Genomic DNA, 26,610 nt, shown 5'->3' on the forward strand with positions numbered 1-26,610 from the left:
ATGGGACCCGTGAAGGTCCCGGAGTAGGACAGGCCTTCAGCAACCCATGCTTGCCATAAAAGGCGACTATACTTGTCGTATGAAGCGACCAACGGGATCGGGTGGTCAGACTCGCTGACTTTAGTTGGCAAAGATCGATGCTCATGTTGTTGATCACTGGATTGTCTGGTCCAGACTCGCATATTTACAGACCGCTGCCGCCATATAGCTGGAATATTGCTGAGTGTGGCATAAACTCACTCAGTCACTCATGGTGTATGGTGTATAGGGCGGCTGATAGGTCTAAAAGAATGCCAATTGCTGCTCCTTCACTGTCAACAGATTTGAGCAGGTACTTCACTTTAATCAAAGCTGTTTCAGTGTTATCACTAGACCGATAGGCAGATTGAAAGGGTTCATAGCAGAAATATCAACTTCATTTTTTTTAAAAATAGAAAGAACACAGCGATGTCTCCGATATACATGACGTTATATATTCTCATGCAGCATTATGGAAACAGCGACATTTTGGCCTTGTTTTCATTTTCCCCTTACAAAATAGGGCTGGACTAGGAGTGGACCAAATTGTTTCAAAACTTCCAGATGATTTCTGAGGCAAAGATGTTTCAAACAATCAAGTAAACGATGCATGGAGCTCATTGCAAGGAGTCTGAATAACCTCAGCTGCATATTTATCGGATTGTGATAGGACAGGAAAAATAGCTCGTTTGTTAGGACTCCTAAGGTGCTTATGCACTGTAAAGATATGTTGTTCAAATGGACTCAACCCCTACTCTGTACTGCTGTAGAACTGACCAATACTACTGACGTTGGTGACAACTGCTTTATTGACATCCGAGAATATGAACTCAAGGGATTCTGGAAATGTTAATGCCCATGTGTCACGATGTACGTTCAGCTTATAATTTATTAAATACCTCACAGAAAGGTGTTCTTCAAGCAAGACGCATTTATTACTTATCACATACGTGTCTACTGAATGAACGAAGCAAATACATTTGTTGCAAGTGCAAAGCAGCATGTCTTCATCTCTTCAGGACAACGTGCAGTGATTGTCAATGTCCAGGGTTATAATATGTGTGTGACTGAGTTTAGTTTTACGACGCACTCAGGGATATTCCAGTTGTATAGCGGCGGTCTGTAAATAATCTAGTTTGGACCAGACAATCCAGTGATCAACAATATAAGCATCGATCTACGCACATGGAATACGATGCCACGTGTCAGCTAAGTGACCAAGCCTGACCGCCCGTCCCCGTTAGTAGCCTGTAACAACCTGCATTGGTTACTGAAGATTAATTCTAACATGGATCTTCACGGGTCGTTATAACATGTGCGTGTAGTTAATATATATTATTACCCACATGGTACTTCGTAAAGGTGTTTCATAACAAAGTATTATGACACAGATGTGTCATAACACCGAGTGATTTGACTGGCTAATACGTGAACTTTGACATTACTGGTACTACTTTCATCACTCATTCCATTCATGATTTTCAAGCAAGTTTTCACACCTGAGAGCATGTAAAACGAAAACACTTCTATGGAATTAGATAAAATTTATTTCATTTAGTGTGGTTACTATCATTATTTTCATTTCTATGATAACTTAAGTTTCTGTAATAAAAACGAAAATTAAATAATGTATAAAAAAATGTAAACAAATCTACGTCTAGTAGGCCTCTCATGAGTGTAAACAAATATGGCGTCGCCCGTAAAAGTTATTGATTTCGTCAAAATTGACGGACAATTGGTTGGAAGAGTTGTGAATGTTTTCAAGAGATTGAATACCTTCTGTGTGTATGTTGTCAGGACTGCACAGTAACACACAACATCAAAAGACGAGCGGCGCTCTTGTATCTCTATCACTGCCGCTGTCCATTCGCGCCCTCCCGCATAAACATATTGTCACTGCCATGCCTCCCGTGGTTTCTTATGTGAGGATGAAAAAGCACTTCCCAGAATCTGAACGCAGTGGGCTTGAAATCGTCTTCGGTCGAGGTTGTAGGCTGTGTTTTCAGACCCATTTTTCGGTGGAGTCTTCAGCATAAACATCGAATCTCGACAAGTGGGAATTCCACGCCGAGATGAGAAGGCGTCACGGGCATCCTGCGCAAAGCGTCCCCGAATTATTTACAGTAACTCATCCTCCGATGAAGAACATTAAGCTCAACTATTTGAGACATACAGTTCCCTGTTATTCACATTCATCTTTGCTGTTGAGTTTGCCGCTCCCTAGAATCTTCTTCTTAGGGAACACTTCTGAACATGACGACTAGCCCGACAGTGATGGCCGACTGACGTTCAGGCAAGATTTAGGTCACGTAGTCAAGTTCAAAATGTTTACGCTTCACAAGTGTTTTGATGAATTTCATTTTTGCTTTTGAAAACAAATCCTCAACTGAAAAGAACTGAATTTTCAATACGACTTGATTCTGTCTCAATTTGTTTATTTTCTTGTGATTTGGCACCGTATAGGAAATACATTGCCTCTACGCAGCGTACGTTTTCCTGGAGAGAAGCGGTTGACATTCCAATCACCAATATGATGTATTAATCCGCGTCACATGGTTCTACATAGGAAAGCAAAACATTGCTTTATTTTAACGATATTTTCCCTTTCTAGAACGTGAGGTAATAAATAGGATACAAAACTCGTTCCCCTTTCATATGAAGTTTATGTCCCTCGTTAAATAATTCTGGTTTGTGACGAACGTTAGCGAGTGACAAACCAAAATTATTTCACTCGGGACATAAACTTGATATGAAAGGGGAAGCTCGTTTAATGTCCTATAAATACAAAAATATATGTATGTAAAACAAAAATGATTATATGTGACACTTATTTTACACTGGTACTATTATTTTATTTTGTCAATATATTAGTAGAATGGGTTGCTATCATTAATAAATGATGAATAATAACGAAATACAGTTGGTTGACGATGTGAATGGTTGACGATCAGAAACCAGATTTGAATTTCTCGATTAAAAAGGGTAAAAAAATATCAAAGAATCTGACGTCAATAGATTCACTGATAAGAGATTATGAATATTTTAGAATTTTAGCGAGGCTATTTTCGTTATATCCCTTTAAAAGACAATGTCACGGTTAGTGTATCGATCTAACACAAAAATGAATCGCTTTTTTCCCAAAGCTTCTGCTGCCTTGTGCCTTGTGCCAAGTGTGTTGAGTATGTCGTACAACGAGTACAAGTGCACTCACGCCTGATGAGACTGCCAGTGATGGACGTGGAAATGTATGCTGTTTGAAATTAAGTGTTCAGCCTTTATCACCAAACATATCCACAAATTCATAATATAATAATGTTTTGCTTAGTATACGTTGAGGTAAAAAGGTACGCAGTATGTGTGTCCTGTTTATAAGAGTGAGGTTAGTTTTACGCCGCTTTTAGCAATATTCCAGCAGTATCACGGCGAGGGACACCTGAAATGGGTTTCAAATATTGCAACCATGTCGGAATGTAAGATGTTCTGGTGTATGCCCCACTTCATCATCATCATCATCATCATCTTCATCATCATCATCATCATCATCTTCATCATCAGCAGCAGCAGCAGCAGTAGTAGTAGCAGCATTTGCAATGTAGTCTGACTCGCCCTGGCTGAAGGTGAACCTACCTGTATATGTTGTCTCTGGTTCATACGTATATTGCAAAGGTCTCCTAGTAAATATAGACGTTAATATTTAACGAGGAGTCACACAGTTGCAAAGCTAATCAAGTTGGGAAACAAGAAATGTACAATACAATGAAGATTAGCACTGGCATTATCATGTTTCAATTAAAGGGAGATGAGCGATTCTAGATATAGATGCCTTAGATATATGGTAATTTGGGGAATATAGTCATTAAAGGACACTTTTTAACATGTCACTTTGATGTATGCAATTGCAGGCCTTTTTACAAAGAATATGGTGAACAGTTTGTAATTCTGTGAGTACACCTGGTAACAACACTTTGCGAGAAAGTTGCCAAATTTCCTAGCCAGGGGTGGTAGCTGTGCCTGAAAGTTACTAGCTCACAAATTAATCCACTAGCGAAATTAGAATGTAGACATGGTTTCATCTTTAAGCTGCTGATATGATGAACACTTTTACAGACCAAAATCTTGGATGATTTATAAGTGCATTGACTTAACAAGTCGGAGAGAGTGATATATTTACAAAATCCCCTATTGAAATTTCAGTAGCCAGTCGGGTGAGTGATTGTGAATATTGTCTGGTCCGATTGGATTTTTACTAGCCACGGGATAACTTGCCAGTGGTTATTTCGTCATTGGGTAACAAAATGTTTAACATAACAAAGGGTACGGGTGGCCCTATTATGTAAGGAGTAGCAAAGGACTATTCGGCTCCAGAAACCTATGAATGCTGGGCAGAAACCCATTTTATGTTTCTAGGTTTGTCGGCATCATATCAGTATTCGTCAATTTCGCCAGTGATGTAGACCTGAGGCATGCGTTAAGTCGGCCTTTTCTCCCATAAAAAGTGGGGGTAGCCTCGTAGTTAAAGCGTCCGCACCTCAGACCCGGCGTCCCGAAGACCCGGCTTCGATTCCCCACATTGGTACATTGTTTGAAGCCCATTTCTTGTGTCCTCGGTGATGTGATATTGCTCATTGTAAAATTACTCACTCATTCACTCTAATACTGCGTTGATTCTCAGAGAAACTAAACTACGGCTAAATGCGAATTAATAACAAACTCATCTACGATTTAATAACAAATAACAGCACCATAGTTTGATACATTGTCTGTGGTAGTCAACGCCTATGTTAATCAGTGAGTGAGTTTAGTTTAACGACTGTCTTAGCACAATTACGAGAGGGGACACCAGAAAAAAATGGGCTTTACACGTTGTACCCATGTGGGAACTCAAACCCTGGTCTTCAGCGAGAAGGGTGGACGCTTTAACCACTAGGTTACCTCACCCTTATGGTATATACTGAGAATAAAAAGTTAAGCGCTAGCCTATTTCAAAACTAACATGAGAAGCTGTGGAAATGTTAGGCGGAACTAACTGGGAAGACCAATCCATATTTAGAGAAGGTCCATAACTGTTTCATGGATGGTCCATAACTGTTTCATGGATGGTCCATAACTGTTTCATGGAAGGTCCATAACTGTTTCATGGATGGTCCATAACTGTTTCATGGATGGTCCATAACTGTTTCATGGATGGTCCACAACTTTCATGGATATCATAATCATTTGTATTTACAGCTGAAGGAAATATTGTTACAGATCTGATGACACTGCTTTTTAAATCAAAATAACTATTCCTTTTGTGCTTATGCAAGACTATTAAATTTAGGTATCACTCGTTAAAAGTGACAATTTTCACTTTTCAAAAGAAAGTAACCATTTTGAGGAAAACAAAATGCATGTTTTCCAAAAGCGGGTCCATCCTGTTGAAAGTAAAAGACATTTTCCATTATGGCTTTGTTTTTAAACTAAATGTCCTAAACCAGATTATGATAGCTCGTTTTTTTCTGAAAGACTTCCTATGTGCCAAGCTATAGTTTTGCAAAATATGTATACTGGGTGGTGTTTAACGTTTTATTCACGATATAATAACCACATTACGAAAAGAACTACGAGTCACACATCACTATGAGTATCTTAGTCCAGTTCGTCTCTAAAATGTAAACCCGAACGTCCCTTTTTCAACCTGAAACTGAGGTGAATGTCACCCGTACGTATACGTTTTTCATTAGTCTCCGAAAGAGGAAATACGTTCTGACATGTATTTTAGCATCATGGTTCAGCCATTCAGAATGCAACACATACTCCCACTCACATGTCTATGTGGCTATCAAGTTCATTTGATAGCACTGACCCTTGTCAAAACTAGCCCTTGGGAATATGACCATACCGATCTAACAAAAAATCCCTAACTCAGAAGCGATATTAGTGTGGAGATTGGTCTCTCTGGGGATCGTCAGCGACGCTGCCTTCCTTCTTCCCCAGATTGCCACACAGATAACGGAGCCTCGCGTTGGTAACACTTTCAATTATTAATGAACAAGAGCTTTAAGGACCGACATTCTTTACTCATGTAGTCCATGTGGAGATTGTGGATGGACAAACACAAAACATGCACTGTGCAATGATTCATTCAGGTCGATATGTTTGGTCACACTTTGGGCTGATAGGCATCAAGACCAAGAGCATGCTATTCATGCAGAGTTCCAATATTGTTTATGTTCTGTAAATGTTACATGTTGTTAAGGTTCTGTAAATGTTCCTTGTTGTATACACTCTGTAGCGTGTCACACTTTGAGCTGATAGTTCTCCGGCAATGTAAATGCTAGTCAGGTACAGCTCCCATAGGGATAATGTTGTAAGAGAGTTTGCAGAGCACGACCCAGGCAAGCACCACAAACGGACGCCATGCCCTAGTTGACATCTGACGTCTCATCTTGTCATTTTGTATACACTGATCGCTTCTCACATCCGCAAATGGTATATACATTTAAAGCGAATACCTTTAATCACTGGATTGTATGGTCCAAGCTCGATTATTTACCGACCGCCGCTATATTGCTGGAACATTGTCGTGTGCCGCGTAAGACTAAACTCACTCACTCACCCGCTGACATTAACCACATACGTCAGACAGAATTCTACAGACTGCATGGAACCGGTATTGTCTGACATTCTCAAATACAACATGAAGACGACTACTCCAAAACTCATTTGATTAAATGGTCTCCCTGGAGTTTCTACCTAAGTATGTATCGAATCAACACCAGGGATACTTTCTGCTTCAAAAACCTGTTAAACAAGACACAACAGAACTCAAATTATAGTTTATTCATGATGTTTTGAAAAGCTGATAATCTGATTTACATAGCACGACTGTGAGCGAAATGATGGTATGAGTGTTGGTTCTGTTTCTTAAAATATTGATGAAATGAGATTCATAATCTGACTTTTGACTGGCCTTGAAACGATTTGAACCACTGATGCCTATAAAAGTTAATTAATTTCACTCTGATTATTAATATCGAAAGAATATATAACAGAATAACTTAAGAAAAACTATCCAGATTAGAAATCACTTATGCGTCAAATACAAGGTCCTAATATAGGAAATACCCTCGCTTGAAGAATGTGTATATGACGTAAATAACAACAATCTAAATAACGTGTCCTTATACAAAACAATCTCGGACATGAATGATGACCTGGCATGATTACGGGGGCGATAATCATGAACACAAAATCTTGACCTGAAAAGTTTGGCAGTATATAATTTTCAAAACGATATACATATACATAAAATAGAATTATAAAATATACAGTAATAAGTATATGAATATCCTAATTAAAATCACTTTTTCTAGAGAGTCAGTGCGTTCGCATACATATGCATACGCTTTGTCTGAATCACTTGGTGGAGTTGGATGACCCGTTTTTGTTTTTTTAGAAAAAGCAATGTCTAAACGTTGTTGTTTTTTGCTTTATATTGATCTGAATGCATGACTGTGACTTAATGGCAACATACTCACTGTATCTAGATGCATATGAAAATAAATATTCTTTGCCGATACGATAAGGGTAAACAATGACGCATAACCAACAAATAAAGACAAAAAAAAGCATGTTCATCAAAGCGAGTTTCTCCATAATTATGAAATTATCCTGAAGTGATTCCTAGTCGTACTCTCTTTGGAATGTTGGACATCATGTCGACAGCTTCGCTTTTAAGATAGGCGTTGCAGAGAAATGTTTAATGGCTTTTCCTTTGCCGGTATTGAATTGTTTTAACCATGGTCATTTAAATTCTTATTATACAAAATGGTATATGTCATAACACACTGAGCTGGCTACATTACAGGGGGCTTTATTCTTGGGCATCACTAAGCATAACATGCGTGTCAGAATTAATTACAATACCTTACTTAAAGCAAAGCCATCTCATGTCAGTTTCTTGGAACCGTGTATCAAGTCCAAGGTACTTTAATCCACACACATGCCCCTGTGCTTGTTACACGTGGGGTATTTTGCACAGCAGTCTTCATTGCGCCTGCATGGATGCCCATACCAACAGTCGTAACACAGTTTGGCAGCTGGGTTGCACAAATTGTATTTTTTGCAGCAGTCAAAGTTGGATCGGCATCGGTTCCGGAAGCAGTAGGTGTCGGGAAGGTACTCCCATGGCATCTTGGGACGGCTGGCAAAGACATATGCATACTTATTCACTTGAACTTATGGAATACCTATTCATATCAAATGGAGAAACACATCTCGCCTTGTATTGTGGAGCCAACTGGAAGGTTGGTAGGAATTTCAACTTTCAACAAAATACCTTAAGACGAAGGAAAACTACCTATCAACAATAAGTTTAATTTTCCATTATAACCAAATTACCAGTGTCTTATATATTTGAGAATATGGAAACTTAAATATGTTGAATTGTATTGATGAACATTGTGTTTCCCAATTCGCTCCTACTTTGCCGTTTTGCTTTCAAAACAAAATCATGAATTTGACATGCTATATGAAGTGGTACATGAGACTGAAATGTGCAGAGCAACACAAATGATTGTTTTCGACATGGATCAAACACAGACAACAAAGTAACTGTAATAGATCTCTGTTACAAGTTGATCAAAACTGCATATTAAAGGAACTCATGATTTCATTTCCCCCTATAATTGACGTAAACTATTACTATTTTCGATGATTTACTTAAAAATGAACACCCGGAGCGATTACTCTTGACACTGTGTATCATAATGGCTTTCCCCGGGCTGAGAACAGGAAGATATAATCTTTGTATCACTAGCAATACTTAACACAGAAACAGAAGTATGTTAATATTTTCTCCTTAAAAAGAAAAAAACAAACACACTAAGAATATTCCCCTAAGGCTTTCGCCGAAATTTGAGCACAAATCAAACAATAAGAAAGAATCAGATACCTAAAAATATTTTATGAATGAAACGCCGCAAGGGCGAGTTCATATCCCTGTTTGAACAATTCGGAAAGGCGAAGATTTGTTTGTCAACCTTAAAGCAAGTTAAGAAGATTTCGATGGAAGGCCAACCAACCATCAGCACCACGAAAGACTTAGCTGCGTTAGGAAATACTTAAGCCCAAACTAATGTCAAAGCGATTTCTATATGAATAAAAACAGTACAGTCAAACGTTAATATATTGAAACAGTGTTTTCTTACTGCAAAGAGTAGTCAGGCGAATCATGAGTATTGAATCTGCAATCGAACTATTTACTAAACGTGTATACAAAAAATGCAGGGGAGTATGATTAAAAATATGTACATATACCTTACAAAACAACAAATGATGGTGATCACGTGATCATTAACTAAACAAAAAGACAACAAAACAGACCATTTCCAATTATATATCTATATATCTATATATATGATTACATTTTAATATATCTTAAACTCGATTGCAGGTTCTGAAATGCAAAGAAAGATAAGAGTATGAAAAATTGTTGCCACTTATTCTGTTTAGTGGCCCCATCAAATACCTTGAACGATGCCTCCATCCATACATAGGTGATCTCTGTACAGGTCTGAAATACGGACATTTATTTTCAAAGTGGATACAATGCTACAAAAACTACAACAATTCTGTGCACAAATTAACTTAAATTCACCATGCACTCTGCAGCATACACGGGGTCAACTTTGAGGAACGTTAGTAAAAAAGGGTACGTTAAGGGTTCTGGTCAGAGAGGGAAGTGATACAATCGTACTAGTGTTCTGTGTTGAATTATTTTAGGTTGGTTATAAACAACTACATGTTCAAACTAGACCTGTTGATTGCGGGTAATGGGCGGATTTTTTTTATCTTTAATGAAAGATCAATATTTCCTGATGTCAATACATTATTTCAAGTACTGTCCACAATATACAGGTATAGTCATGTTAATGTCAGTAATCTGAGATGAAAGAGAGGAAACAAAAGGAATGCTAGACGGTGGGCAATAACAATCTAACATAGAAACTAACTAGGAGGCATGTTAGTTGCAACAATCGTCAAATGATAACCATGCACACAAACAGAAATTGATTTCGAAACGATTTATGTATGCACGTTTATGCTCCTAGTCCAAGGAGTTCCATGTTTTACCACAATAAAAATTACGTTGAATTTTGATATGCTTCAGTGATGAAATGGTGACATCTTTACTTTATTTTCAGACAAGTCAGACTCAACAAATGTTTTAAAACACCAACAGTTGTCAGTTTTAGCACTTTAAAAATGGTTCTGTGTTGACAAACGATGCTGATCGGAGAGGACAAACGCTTTAAGTTACAAAAGAAACACGCAGTCACCATGGTTTAAAAAAATAAAAGCATTGTCTTTCCTTTTATGATTTGTCATATTTCAGCAACAAACCGTGCACATCACGCTCACTATCAATGTATTTTGATACTATTTCTTGAAAATGTTTGGTGATATCAACGAAGGAACGTATACATTAATATCTATATACTCATATAAAAACACTCGGAACAGACACAGCATCCTTCATTACAACCATTGAGACGCCTCGTTACTCGTTGATGGATATTTTGACAACTGATATGTACGCCAAAATTGGAAACAATATATGTCTACAACCAAGTCAACGAAACTGATTGAAATGAAGGAATGTAACACGTCAGTACGCTGTGATAACAATAAATGCTAATTGATGATGTGCAGCATGTTATGCACCCCATTGTGATGTGTGTACTACAAGCAGGTGACACACCAAAATGCTCTACAATGGCAGCATTGGTATGAAAACTGGCATTGGCATCATTCCGTGTTTCCGTCCACGCAAACACTTAATTTGTCAGTGCAGACTGGATATGATGTTGGCATGTGACACCAAGAGAGTTTTACTTTTCAAGAAGCAAGAAGGTATTGCGTGTACAGAAAGTTGGAACGATGTTTTCCTGCCGTGATAAGGGAGGTAACTACCAACAACCCTTTTATCCTCACCTAGAGTAGCGTCCCCTTCCTCTGTTGTTCCATCCATAACGGGGGCGTGAAGGTGACCGGAAGTAGGACAGACGTGCGTACCTAGAAGTAGAAATTCAAGAATGATTATCTGAAAGAGAAGGCAATGATCATGGAGACGACATCCTAACAATATCCAAAGATGTACACAACAGAATTTCTTGAAGTGGAATAAAGTGGTATGTATGTCAAATGTGTTGCTTGAAACATTCCTTTGTTTCCAGCTGAACACATCTCACTGACGGAAAGCCAAGCGATCATTCATGTCATACTCTCAGAAAGTATGCTTTATCCAAGGTTGTCAACTATGTCAAGACATGCATCTTTCTGACACAGAGCCTGAAACTTGTGTGAGGTACTTCTGTAAGTTCCTCTATGGAAATTAAATTGGCATATACCCAGTTAATATGAGGCTTAGGATTCGGCTTAAGCAGTCCATGCTAATGGGCTCATGTTGTCATGATCCCAACAATGATTGCGTCAAGCAAGCAGGTGCGTCTTCACATCTGGCACTGTGGGCTGATGCTCATGATATCAACAAGATTTTCTGGTCCACGTTCGACTATTTACAGACCACCGTCAGGCACCCAGAATAGTAAGAACTGCATTGTTAAGCAAGAAACATAAAGAGAGTTAGTCCTCACTTTTTCTCGATATTCTGTGCACTTTGTTGGTCCTCTGATGTTTCTTCACGACCAAACAAATTCAAATCTGTCAAAAACAAAAGATATTATTACAATATATACCTATGGGAATTATGCAATAGATCCCATCGACTGCATGTATCATCTGCAACACGCACGCACGCACGCACGCACGCACACATACACACACACGACACTCCGAAGAGTAACTTCCACGAAGTGTGATACAAACATGGTGATAGTCCTCTCGACTATCCTTACCGTAGCATGACGTTCTTTGAAATCAAGGTTGAAAGAACATGCTCTTTTGTAACTCAATGGTATAGAGTTATGTAGATACAGCTTTTATCTTGTTGTTGATGGTTTGTTTGGTTACTTTTGTGGATATACCTATTTGGTCACATAGCAGAGTTTGCTTTATCACATCCTGCATGGTGTTGTTTATTTTAACGTTATGTAATTTGATTCCGCTTCAATCTTCTGAATAGCATATCTGAAAGAATTCACATGATGGAGAGTCGAGAAGAGAAATATATTCTCCTATCTCATTGTTTAAAAGCGTTTGCCATTGCATCAGTTATTAGAATAATATCTTAGAAAAAATGTTTCGTGTTAACTAAAACGCAATGACCTTTATGAGAAATACACCCGTCGTGTTTGAATAGCATTAGCATATTGCGCAGTCTTGTTTGGATATAGAGTCATTCCTGAAATTCAAACATCAATTTTTTGAAAGGTCTTGTCCAGACTGCAAAAGTGCAATATATTAGGTTTTTGAGGTTCCGTACATAGATGAATTAACATTGCCTTGGATCGATACAGGCATTTAGACAGTTTGTGATTTGTGACCTTTATGTGGACTCGTTCTTTAGAAAATACACACCCGTGAAGGTCCCGGGGTAGAATAAGCCTCCATCAACCCATGCTTGCCATAACAGGCGACTATGCTTGTCGTAAGAGGCGAATAACGGGATCGGGTTGTCAGACTCGCTGACTTGGTTGACACATGTCATCGGTTCCCAATTGCGCAGATAGATGCCCATGTTGTTGATCACTGGATTGTCTGGTCCAGACTCGCTTATTTACAGACCGCCGCCATATGACTGGAATATTGCTGAGTGCGGCGTAAAACTAATCTCACTCACTCACTCACTTAAGCAAATACATCCTACCATGATGGGTTACCCACCTGTACTTGACCAATGAACTATTGGCTGTAGTCATGGTATATCATTTTGAATTTTTGACCAGCAACATCTGAACTCGTCCTATGAGCATGCTATCATAGTAGCAGGAAATAGTAATGGTGTCTGTACTTGGTTTCTTTCTTTTCTTTTCTTATGTTTGTTGTTTTTCTTGTTTGTGTTTGTGTGTACATTGTTCTTGCATTCGCGCGCACACCAAGAAAGAGGAACATGTAGCCTCAAAACCAGGGTTCGTCATCTTTTCTTACGATACCCACGCACACATGCCGCAGTGTTGTGTGCAGCGTTAACAACAAACAAAACACATACATGCACATGTATCAACCGTAAATGTCTAGATATAAAATATTGAAATACAGCCAAACAAATGTGTTGAGTCACTTGATAAATCGACTATGATTTTTAAAAGACGAACGAATAATGTAAATAAGCTGAATTTCAATATGGTTGCTGTGGCCTTGCCAATGTTTGGTCGTTGTTATTATGGAAACAAGGATGGGAAGTTCCACCTACATTGATCTTCTCGTTTCTGTGGATTTTGTGTTCAGAAAGACAAATGTACATTGTAAGACATCCAAATAGAATTAGCAACTTTTTCAAAAAAAGAAAAGAATGGCTTTGTAATTCATTGTTCTAAAAGTTTTCATTTTAATATTGCTCCTTTGGGGGATGGGATGTGTCGCCAAGCTCTCAAGTTAGACATAATGGCGACGTTTCAGCGTCATTGTTTTAGTAGGTTTAAAGACAGCCAGGCGGTAAATATTCAGTAAAGAGGCCATCGGCCATAATAAAATTAGACTGACACTGTGTTTACTGGATGTGCAAAACCCAACTTTCCAGCTCTACTTCCTGGAGTTTATCAATTTCTGTACATGATATAAGCACAGGCCAAAATTATAAATAACAGCATCAGCTTTGATTTGTAAAAGATTAATGAGACCGTGGTTCTTTAGTGAGCTTTGTTATATATTTAGTTCTCAGTGTATTATAGGCATTACAAATAAGTAGTACATGATATTGATTTTTATTCATCATTATATTTGTCCTTCGTTATATTCAATTCCATTATACCAGCACCTTCAACGGTAGTATTAAAATTACTGCACCGAAACCTTAATATAGTAATTCTTAAATAAATAAGGATGTCACAGCACAAATATCTTTCAACGTTTAACAAAGTTTAAACCTCATATAATATATGCATTTAGGAGATTCACTAAATATACACAAGATACACAAAATATTCAACATTTCCGATTTGGATTATGAACAACATATTTACAATGCAATCATCGCCGTCAGGTGAGCTAAACTCCCATCCATGGCATCAGTATATAAATACCTGAATTCATATTGAGCATCTTCAAAACAGCTCCCTCTTACCTTGAGCACCGGCGATGACAAGCACCATTGCGAAGATTGCACATACGGCTAAGGCATAGTAGGGTTTCATTATGATGTGGAGGCCAATACTTATGTCAGGAGATGGACCTGAAATCATACAACAGAGACCACTCACTTGTTTTTCCTCATCACTGACAATCTGTATGAGACAAAGTGAGAGTTTTCGAGAAGAAGTCAAAAGGACATGACCCTCTCACGTTGCTTTGTGAGCAGCAGTTCTTAAAAATCAACATCCTTGGTGTAATTGTGAGGTACTTGTGCAGGGATACCGTTCTTTATTCTTTTTCTTTACTTAGGAAGAGTTTTCGCGAAAAAAAGTAAAAACATGATCCCTCACTTTGGTTTTTGAGTAGCAGTTGTCGAAAAGCTAACACCCTCATCCTTTTCGGAATCGTGGGGAACTTGTGTAGTGATACCTTTAGCTTACGTAAATGAAGTACAGCAATCATCACAAACCAACCGGTCAGGTAAAGCAAGACACTAGATAAAACACAAATCTCCATAATGTTTGAAGGGCATTTAGAAATGGCATGCGCGAGGGAAGCAAGACTTATGAATGTCAACTTCTTTATTGAATAAGGTGCATCAGGTGACGAAGGAGCAAGCACACACCCCTAAACGTCGTTGATAAGATGTTGATATCCATAAGCCTTGCTTTCCTTAAAAATCCTCAAGCTGAAGTCTTCATCACGCAAATGAAAAGTTAACATGAATGGGATGGACATAGAAATCGCTTATCAAAACGTACAGTGAAGTAAAGTTTTGAAAAGAACTGAGTCATGATTCTGGCTTCAGAAACTCTTTCTGTCGATCGAAACATCTGTATTCCTTACTGACAGTGAAGTGCAATGCTGTGTGATTGATCAGCACCCATAATGAAATCTAGGGGTGACCGATGTTGTCTGAACCCTCAGTCGCATGCCGACTGACAGCCCATTCTTCAGAGGATAATCATTTCCAGTCTGTCTTGTCTCTTAAGACTAGTCTTCTAATGAAAATTGCCAATTAACTTGATTGACCTCAGCGTGTTACTTATGTTATTGGTGGTATTCATGACTGACGTTAAATAGAGGTCCCATGTCCGTTACCTTACTGCTTTTATTATTTCATAGGAAATCAGAACTACGCTAAATTCTAAAATGCTTCGTTGAGAGTTCAAAGGCAGTACAAAGCATCCTTTCTGCATTACGCCACGCAGTAATGACGTCACTAAGCAATTTTAATGTGTGTAAGTACACTTGGTAACCGATGTCACAACGCATTTCAGTTGATACTACCTAGTATCGCCTCTGTCTTTCCTTGTTTTGATTATAATAGTTAAGATCAGAACATTTATTTTTTCCACTATCATGGTGGTAGATAAAACTGTGTTTCTCAAGTACAAACATAAGTTACTTTGCGAGTTACTGTATTTCCTCTAATAAGCAGCGGGTAACCAATAAGCCCTGGGTCTGTAATACGCGCCAGGTGTGGCATATGCTTCCAATGGAATTTTCAATAAAATGCTAATGGAGAATCAATATGTATATTTCCGTTGCGCTGGTTCTGTGAGTTTGCTCAATTCATACGCACCTGTGCAATTATGAGAAGAAATACGGTAGTTGGGATTGATGCTTAATGTAAACAGAGGTGCCACATTTTCAGAAAGAATCTGACTGGTATATTTTCCCGGTATGCTTAAGTGACGAGACTCTGACTGTCTCCTGTCCAGAAAGAGACACTTTGTGTAAGAGACATCTCCTGTTACCAATTCCCCCATCAACGCCATTTCTCATTTTACAGCTGAAATACCGTTCTTAATATTACCTGACTGATATTTCAACTTGGTATAAATTCAGGCCGCTATCATGTCTTTGATGTACTTTGATTGCACACAGGAGTGCGCCAAGGATATATGGTCGAAGAACACGTATTAAATCTTTTGATGTTTGCCATGTATGAGGCGCATGAAATTAATGTTCACAATGTAACATTTTAATCAACACTCCTTTTAATGTCGCCACCGAAACATTACAACATTTTGACACAATGGTTGTATTGAATTATTTTAAATCAGCCAGTGTCCTTATCATAATAGCCGTAGTTCTGTTGTAATAGCTGTCTGACATTTCTAAATTGTCTTCCCATGCTATCGTCGTACGAGTAATTTGAACTTTACCTCTCAAACTAAGATGTTAATGCGGGGACTTACGATTGATACATGTAGCTGTAATTTGCTAAACTGATATGTCTAAACTGACATTAACATAAAAAACACGGAAGATCTGAAAATATACATCGTAATAGTATAACGACTTAAGTTTTATACAAAACATACGAAAAACGTATAAAGTTTAGCTTTTTCTTCGAATTTGGACCTTTTAACCTTACATAAACATACATACACCGGATATGCAAAACAGACGTTATTTGTTTAATTATCATGTAAAGTCATTTTATATGGAAGTAATGTAAGCTTAAGTCATTGTTTCTTCCACCAGGCTAACCCTATAATACTGACTGGAAATAGGAATGAAGCGATCTTTGTTTATTCCGATATCATACTCTCGGTATATTGTTAATATCAGTAAACATATCAGGATTCTGTTCTGAAGTCATCGATGTATGGAACTTGATGAAAGTAGTCCCTCCTAGGTGTTATTTATAGTTTATTATGATTGTATCATGCATGTGCAATCTATGGTTGCAAACAAAACAAAACAGAAAGAACTTCTTAAAACAGGAGACGTCTTCAGACACATTCACTAACATATTTCATTTGTGCCCGCAGACATGAAATGTAAATAAAAAAACGTTTGATCGATGTGTAAAGCAACACGTAGAAAACATATACCTCACGTCTGGATTTCTTTCTTTTTTCAAGAAAACCTGCATTGCCTGTAGATGTTCAGTGTTAACAGAATAAGATACACCAGGCAGACAATAATGTCCCGTCATCAAATCAGCGCCGATAATATAACATTGCTAATGCTTAACTTTCTTCATCTGTTACGCAGCGAGATCCTGCAATTGTATTCTGGGTTCTGGATCAGATTCCCTTTACACACTACCAGGGAAACGTGACCGGTTTTCTTGGTGTGTGTTCATGAAACAGCATTAGTATTAATGCTTCATATAATGAGTGTGTGGTGTTGTGGAAGACACCTGCAGCGTGAAGCATTTGTCACCTACGATCGACTGGATAGCACTCTATAAATACTTGAAATCCTGCACGGGAAAGCAAAAATAAATAGGACCTAAAGTAAAAAATATAGTTGTAAATCCTCGACTTTCTGAGATATGAAAATCTGACCAAGGACATATGTGTACATTCCCACCATGGCCAAACTAATCCTGAAACTTGTCTGTCCACCATGTGGCTTTTACTGTTGTTGACGTAAACCCTCCAAATCTCGTCGTCATTACGAAGCGCTCATGTCATCCGCCTGTGCTTTTATCGGGTTTTAATTTCTGTCCAGATCTACCTGGTGTCTTCCCACCCTTCCATAGTAGGTATCTCATGAAGCAAGATGGCATTTACGTTGTTAATCTTGGCTACTTACTAAACTTTCTTTACGTCCAAATCGACGCGTCTAAATAAATATCTCATAAATTTATGAGAGTTCACGACATAATATTTTTACTACAAAGCGAGCCATTTATATTTTTGTTAAGGATCACATGGGATCTATAACAGTGAAGAAGGACACAGCTTTCCTTCAGATCAAATGAATCCCCTGAGTGTTTAAGACAAGGAGACACTATTTTAAATATGTTTTACTATATATTCGAATGTAACAGAATCAAACACCAGTTTAGGTTTACATGGTGATGAAACACTTGTAGCAAAACACCTATGAGTCAATCATACATAAGTTTCTGAACGTGTTTATGCAACATTAAGGGAATCATGGGAGTATGTAAACTCAATGTACACGCCTTGCTAATTCTTCACATGTATGTGCTGACAAACAGCATCAAACTTACAACATTACAATTATTATACAGGAAACACGATATGGACAGACGATTTTGAAGCCTAAAAAGATACTCACTTAACTGAAAACTTAGCCTCCCCCTTGAGCGGTGAATCCTTCACGTCTGTCAGTTGTTGAGTCAAGTAAATGTTTGACAACTGGAGGTCTGAAAGGCGTCGACCCACGCTTTCAGATCCTCTCAGCTGTAAATCTTTATGTTTACAGTAGCTCCTGATATTTAATTTCCGCTATTTAATGGTAGACGCTCCCTCGACTTGATGCAATGTACAGATCAATTAAGTCTTCTCCCTTGAAACATGCTCTTCACAATTAGCCACCTTATTTTTCATCTTCACCCACACGTCCGAGTAATTGCTTTCATTCAACAGATATAACTTTGAGGTGACTTTACGAGTAGACTTGTGATTATTGCGCGTATCATGCAAGGAAACAATCAGCGCGACATAAGTCTTTCAGCTATTGTGTACCAAGGGACATTATGCTTGTTATGTGTTACTAGTTCATTTATACTTGTCAAGGCGTATTCTACATCACATGTAGGTCAGGGGTCTTAGAACCATATCATCGTACCCTCACTAATATTATCAATCGCTGCACTGTCTGGTCCAGATTCGCTTGTTCAGATCTTAGGTCCTATGGATGAAATTGGCGTTAGACGACAAACGTGCGTAAATCAGATCAGTCGTGAATGGCCCCATGCTACATTTCGTAGCATTAATAAATGTTGGAGATTTATAAACCGGGCATGACAGGAGATGATGGGTCACTTAAGGGTCACTTCAGCTGTACTTCTCTCGAAACCTTTAACGTTGATGTATTAACGAACTGAATTCTAAAACTTCTTACAGCATTCCGAGATCATTCCAACTCTTCGGGTCAGTTCTTGTAACATGCCCGAATATTTTGAACATGTATCAAAACGTTCGAGGTACATTCGAAGTGGAAAATATGGAACGCCATTTGAGGTGCACTGGAGCATTCTAAGTATTCTTATTCCATTCTAAATGTTGTTACTGCATTCTAAGTATTCAGAACATATTCGAGGAAGAACATGAAAGAAAAGCAACTTTCAATCCTGTCAGGATGTCTCGAATGCGTCGGAATGTATCTCGACTGCTGCTGGATTTCAGGTGAAATTTTCTTCAAATGTATCAGAATATTTAGACTGAAGTTGGAATACAGCTCGAATTCGAATGTACCTCAAATACATCCCGAATGCAGTCAGAACGTTCCGAACGCTCTTCAAATGAACCCTGACTTCATCAGAGCATCGCCGAATCGCATGGCCACCTGTAACTGAAACGTCAGATAGCATTTAGGAGTCGCATTCTTACAAAGCTTGAAAAAATTGTTTATTTTGACATTCTCTCCCGAATGCGGTTCGAATTTCCGTCTGATTCTCCTTGAATCTTATCCATTTCGAAATAAGTGTAAAGGAGCCTTGAACAATAACAAATAACTCCTCATTTCCCCAAACCCCTAACCCTCATGAGCGTTTTATAAGCAGTGTTGTTAAAGACAGCCATGGACCATATAGTAGGCGACACCAATTCTAGAGACAATTTGACCCCTTAACATATTGAGAAGGAATACAATGTCATTCGCAAAGAAGGGATTGAGTAAATCTGGTTTTTTCACACAAGAGACACAATTCAAGATACGAAATGTCACAGAGGCTTTCAAATAATCGGATCTGATAAAGTAAATGGCGAGGCTATGATGGCACACAATCAGGCGGATGACACGTTGTAACAAGCCGATCTTCCCCGTCCTCGTCATCTAGGACGGACGTGGGCATTGAATCAACAATGACCAATGGCATCCCACGGGGTGAGAACAGATTACAGCCTTTACCAGTTTTTCTTTCATCCAACCCACATATGAATCACTGAAGAAATGTAAAAAAAATGCCTACATTTTAACTAAGAGGAATACTGGGTAAACAATGCACAAAACATCCCCATTCAGTGTTGACAGATTATATATAACCCTATAGCCAAGAATATAGATGAACGGGGTGTTGTTAAACGACTGTGTGAATATGACGTTATGAATAACACGGAAAGCAGAACCAAGTATGGAATGACGGTTCTGCATTCTTGTGATCAATGGTTTTTGAGCATGTCTTCTGTGTTCAAGGTTTTCCATACACAGCTCTGTTCATGTTGTTTTAAGGCCCTTGGAGATCCAGGTATAAAATTGATATTTAGTAATCCATACTTGTCGTAACAGCCGATTAACGGGATCGGGCTCTCTGACTTGGCTGACACATGTCATCGATTCCCATTTGCGTAGATCCATCCTCATGCTGTTGATCACTGGACTGTCTGGTCCAGATTTACAGACTGTCGCCATATAGCCGGCATATATCACTCTCACTCTCCCGACACATCTGGTCACATTAAGAATATTGCTGTTCAAAGCTGCCAACATTTCCTCAACGTATCACGGCGGTGTAATTCATTGTTAAAAATGATAATTATGTTCATAAGCAATACAACCACTGTAAACGCTGTGACGTAAATATTTCAAATGTTAGCCACGGTTCGACACAACCTCAAAATGGCCAAATATGAATACACATGGACCAAGCATTTTCTTCGAGAGTTGTCACTTACCCAAATCCCATTGTTTCAGTAGAAGAAATCACTGGTGCGCGATAATCCCATGTAATCCCTTACTTTGTTTCCTGTGAAATTGTATCCGGGACCAAATGTAGTAAAATATCAACTAGTGTTGACTCAGTGTATATCATTTATTTATTAATTATACATAGAAAAAGGTGTGGAATCAGTGTCAGTCAGTACCAGTGATTAAAGAATGAGTAAAGGAAGGAAGTAATATGTTTGTTTTGTAATTTTGGTAACTGTATTATTGGTAACTGTATTGTTATTGATCATGAGAGAATTTGAGGGTAACGAAGCAGCAATACGTATCCTATATGAATATGGCTGACTCAGATCAAACATAATTGCTAGCAACTGGTATGATTGTCAGTGTGTCTGGTCAGTTATGTTCGCCGATGGTCATGAGATTGATCTGATTGGCCCTGACTGGAGTGCTGGGAGAACCTATTTCACAGCCAAAGCAGGGGTAACAAATTCACCCTGCGCTGTCACTGACCCTTAACTGTTCTTTTAATTCCCCTAATAAGTTGGGTAGGTGGGAATGTGCCCTTCAAGACAACCGTTCGTTCGACAATTCAAAGTTCGGAATAACTTTGTTAGTCTGTCATACGTCAGCGGTAACAGTACATTTGTAAGCCAAACTACTTGTCTTGACCATCAGACCACCATCTCGAACCATCATGTATATTATTGTGCTTTATCAAGTATCATTAAGGTAAATGGACCAATAACCAACTTTGGCAGATTTAAGGTTTCAGAATAATAATCCGTGCCCAGCAGGAAGTAGATTTATCAACAGAAATGTTAAAATGTACTTCATAATAGAATATCGATGGTAGATACCGATAGTTAATATCATGTATTCTACTTACATGCTACTCATGCTTCTTAAATACAGTGGTAGATAACATCAACGATGTACTTTGATTTGCGTGTCGGTAAATATCTTACCCTACGCTGACGCTCACTCACCGACGTTTCTGATCATTGTTAATGACACTCTTACCTAGTAAGGTCAGCTTGTTGAGATCAAAGGAACAATACTCTCAGTCGTCAATCAAGCTTTGTTTTCGCTAAGATAATTGAATAGCGAAAGAGTTTTCACTTGAGTGTTCAGGACAAGAGGCTTTCAATTAGATTGATAAGAATGCGGCCGAAGAAAGTCATTTAGCATTCATGAGTCGTCCACAGAATCACAAAAGTGCATAATATGAATAGCTATACTGATCGCACCTTCACAATGATATATATAGTTGCATTATGTTGATGAGACTTTTAAGGTAACGGTACTTGGCATGAGCACAACCGTACAATGCATATTGCATGTCAATACCCGCGAAGATCCGGGTGTAATTGGGCTCCAGTGACCCATGCTTGTTGTGAGAGGCGACCAAAGGGGTCAGGCTTTCTGACATAGTTGACAACAGTTTTAACCGTTCTCGGCAAGATCACAACCTTGAAATGCATCTTGCATTCAATTCAATTTCTTTATTCTCAAAAAACCACCTTGGTGGTACAAGAGCATATAATCTAGACATATATACAAACACAAAATCAGCTCAGATCCAAGATGGCAGGAAAACAACATGTAAACACATTAACATATTTTTTGACAAGGGATGATAGTTTTACAATATATTTTGATAGATTCACTATATCTTTCGAAGATTTAACAGGAAGTATTTTCGTAAACTTTATTACATTAGGAAAAATGATTAGATGGGTGGGTAGATATTGCTTCCTCAAAGTATCTAATGCTTTACAATGGAAAATATAATGATACTCGTCCCCAATGTTTTTAGAAGTACATAGCTGGCACGTTCTCTCGTCCCTTGGAATATTATACCAGCGGTCCGTCTCAATAGGTAAATTATGTTTACATGTTCTAAATTCCAACAGTGGCAGTGACATACGTTTTGGGAGAAAGAGATATTCGTCAAAATTAGGAAACGACTTTAGATGTTGATAGTAAATTCCCTCGGGGCTAGAAATAATGTCATTGTGCCAGTTTTGGATAAACTGATCCTTAAGAATATAATCAACTTTTGAGACCAGCCACTGGGTTGTGCAAGTTGATGGATTTTCATAAACATAAGATAGTCCAGTAGAGTCTAATATATTTTTAAAGTGCTGTAGCCAGGGATTACAGTTTTTACTTGTTCTTCTTTGGAATGATGGGTAATTGTAAATTAAGTTGGTAAGCTTAGAAAAAGCTTAGAAACACCTTCTTGGTAAGTTAGTTTGTGCCAAAAGTTTAATAAACGTTTATATCTCATAACTCTAATAGGGAATCTTCCTAGTTCCCCATGCAGCATGAAACGACCGGTTGATTTTCTTAATCCTGTAATGAGTCTTAAAAATTTTAAATGAATTTTCTCAAGAATTTCAAGGTTTTCAAAAGACCACACTTTAGCCCCGTAGGTCAAGATAGGTGTTACCATTGAATCAAATGCTGACAATAAGCAATCTAAAGGCAAGTCTAACTTTCTAGTTTTTTAAACTAAATTATACATTGCTTTCGAAGCACTATTACTTACAGTTTTGATACTCGCAACGAGTTGTCTGTTTCTATGGAGCGTTATAGCGAGGTAGGTGTAACTATCAACGATTTCAAGAAACATACCATCCAAATTGAATTTATTTTTTGTGCTTTTTTATGGTCCTCCCCCAAAAATTACTATTTTAAACGCAAACCCTCAATGCTTCATGCAAGCACAATTTGCTAATTGGCACTAACGGGCAATCCTGTAGGCCCAACTTCTCAATACAACATCTCAGCACAAGCTCGCAATGCATACTGTCACCACGACATCCTAATGCATCCTGTAAGTACAAACTCGCATTGCATCGTGTAAGAACAACGACGCAATGCATCGTGTAAGAACAACGACGCAATGCAGCATGTAAGCACAAGCTCGTAATAAATCACGTAAGCACAACGTCGAAATGCATCATTTAAGCACAGCCGCTCAATGCATCGTGTACGCACAAACTCGTAATGCATTCTGTAAGCACGAACTCGCAATTCACCATTTAAGCGCAACATCCCAATGTGTCAGTACTTTCTCGAAATCTCATTATTCGAAACCAAAACAGTATGTCATAGGTATTTTGAGCAGACCTGGTTTTAACCGTGCTTGACAAGAGCATAACAGTAACGACGGCAAGGCTTAGGTTAAAAGTGGCACGGAGATCCAAGATCCAGACTATGGAATACAATGACTTTCTTCAATTAAGCCTCAGGTTCTATAAACGCTAGAACGATTACTCGCCGACACCATGTACATGGTAATATACAGACACACGCAACCGCCGGGCGAAACAAAAGCCTGAGGTACATGTAGGTTCACACCGAGTTAGAAGTAACATTAAACTTTCTCATGAATTTCAGCCTCGTTTAATGTTTCATCTGTCAGAGTCTAGAAAGTCATTTGAAGCTCGCATTTAACTATTTGACGTGGATGACTCATGCAACGTTCCATTTGATCAGATTCTGATTTTTTTGTGTGGACACTTGATATTTATTGCGTTCCTCAGATGCGACAAGAAGCATGATAGGATTTCATTCTCGGTTGGATCAAGTGAATTGAAATAAGGACACCGGTAGGGAAAAATGCTCACTTGGCTGTGAAGCATTTTTGAGGACATTTTTTGTAGAGTAATGTAAGACACATGCGGGGACAAGGCATTTGGGGAGTTCATCATTCAGAGAAAGGATTTAGGAGAAAAAGTGTGCATCTCTGGAAACCTGATCATGTGAAATTAATTTTTTGGCAACTTCCAGAACTATCATGAGAGGGCAAACAAGAAATGAGCTTCACATGGGAATCGAACCTCTGCCTTCCTTGTGAGGAGCTGAGCTTGTACGTCAATGTAACAATGAAGAACATGGGGAACAATTATCAGCTTGAGTGTAATATGAGGCTTCACGGTTGTACCAGTCGGAGAAGTCAAAACGGCTGTTCAGACCTCGGGCGTTTCAGTAATATGATTCTATGGTAGATTTAGGTTTGACTCCTGCTCGCGCAGATTATGTAGTAGATTTGTTGGTATTTTCCTGTCTTTCTTTGGAAATCTCATTGACACTGAAATGGTAACAATACTGCTCAAAGCTGCTATAAAACAAACGCACTTATTCTGATTACCAAAGTATCCGGACTGAAATTAAGTTGAGGTTTATTCGAACCCAACAAAGTATTGACATACATGATACATACTTGGACAGGCTGATACAATATGGCAAAATGGAATGATATCTTGTGTCTATAATATTCCGCAAAGCCAAACCTAATGCACCTCATTCAATTCAAATTCCCTTCTACGCAAATTTTGAGTAACGAAGTTGGAAAATCGAACTTCATTTCAGAGGCTTTCAAAATTCCGATGCCAAATCTAATCATCTCTGCCACCGGGTTTTCGTTTTTCTGAAATTCAGCTTGCTTGTGAGGACAAAAAAGTCACAATTGTATTTTCATACATGTGGACGTTTTACAGCGGGGCTCGGGAATGTGATAACTCCTTTAGCAGCTATTCATATGGTGCGTCACTGTCATCACGGTGACAAGATTGGTTGAGAATATATTGGAGTTAAGGGCGAGTTTGCTTGCGAGATGAAATGATATTAAGGAGGTTTTGGTTAGTTATCTAACATCGGTCTCATTAAGCAGATAACCAGTTTGAGAACATTCTTCAAAGTATTAGCGATGTCTCGGATCTTCACATCCAATGGCCCTTGTGGGGATTCTGGGTTGGAAGAAGTCCGCGGCGACTTGTGTTGGTCATCAGAGGTCACTTAATGGCTTTGGTGGTCAGATTTGGTTGACTGCGCGTCATTAATCATTTACAGGCGGCTTTTCAGCAGTTTAATATTTAGGCAATAGCTGAATAGTAAGGGGGCATTTTAAAGCAGGTGAATATTTAAACGCGCCATTCACACAGAAACACACACATACACATAGACATTCACGTACACACACATGACACATTAGATACATTATACACACAAAACGCACCATCCACACACCATACACAAAAACACTTACACCATACATAACACACACACCATGCACACACATGCAACACCAAACATACATTATACAAACAGACGCACATTGCATTACACATACATAACATACGCACCACACACACACACACACACACACACACACACACACACATAACATTATACATATTTAACATACACACATGTAACACACATAAGACACACGCCATATACACATAACACACTATACACGCACAAAACACACATGACACAGACCGTACACACATGCACACACAAAAACACCAAACACACACAAAACACCAAACACATGGACATACATAACATTACACACATATAACGCACACCACACACACACATAACATTCTGCACACATAGAACACACAAAGACACAACCACCACACACACATACACAAGTAGCACTCATACACATCATATCCACACCACCCACATTATACAAAGTCTACAATCGTGTCGGCAAACAAGAACTATTCATAAATCGATTCGAAATTATCCCAGTTCAATCTATCCAAGAGACATTCACACACACGGTAAAATCACATTCTATACATACTGTGACATGAATCGATAATTTAATGGGAGTAAATTGAAAGATCTCCTTGGAAACGCGTCTGAGAATGCTTCAACAGCTTAATTCAATTCAGTCACTTCAATGATTCACCTAGTTGTACCTGACACAATAAATAAAGTCACGGTTCC

The 26,610-nt window shown here is 38.5% G+C and overlaps 1 protein-coding gene across 3 annotated transcripts in view; it reads right to left on the reverse strand.

Moving 5' to 3' along the window:
* Window positions 1-6,820: 6,820 nt before the first annotated feature.
* LOC137272370 (uncharacterized) overlaps window positions 6,821-26,610 on the reverse strand; it is an 82,778-nt gene continuing 62,988 nt past the window's right edge. Inside the window, exons 1-6 of one of the 3 annotated variants that reach the window (XM_067804742.1) lie at window positions 18,301-18,349; window positions 14,246-14,353; window positions 11,658-11,724; window positions 10,996-11,076; window positions 9,530-9,574; window positions 6,821-8,203 (exon numbers count right to left, since the gene is read on the reverse strand). In XM_067804742.1, the coding sequence (XP_067660843.1) occupies window positions 7,990-8,203; window positions 9,530-9,574; window positions 10,996-11,076; window positions 11,658-11,724; window positions 14,246-14,315 (477 nt within the window). In that variant the 5' untranslated portion in view covers window positions 14,316-14,353; window positions 18,301-18,349 and the 3' untranslated portion in view covers window positions 6,821-7,989. Of the gene's footprint in view, window positions 8,204-9,529; window positions 9,575-10,995; window positions 11,077-11,657; window positions 11,725-14,245; window positions 14,354-18,300; window positions 18,350-26,610 lie in introns of those variants that run through there. The other 2 variants (XM_067804743.1, XM_067804744.1) reach the window with 2 other exon arrangements.

The sequence above is a fragment of the Haliotis asinina genome, chromosome 2 (genome assembly GCF_037392515.1).
Source record: "Haliotis asinina isolate JCU_RB_2024 chromosome 2, JCU_Hal_asi_v2, whole genome shotgun sequence".
Lineage (NCBI taxonomy): Eukaryota > Metazoa > Mollusca > Gastropoda > Lepetellida > Haliotidae > Haliotis > Haliotis asinina.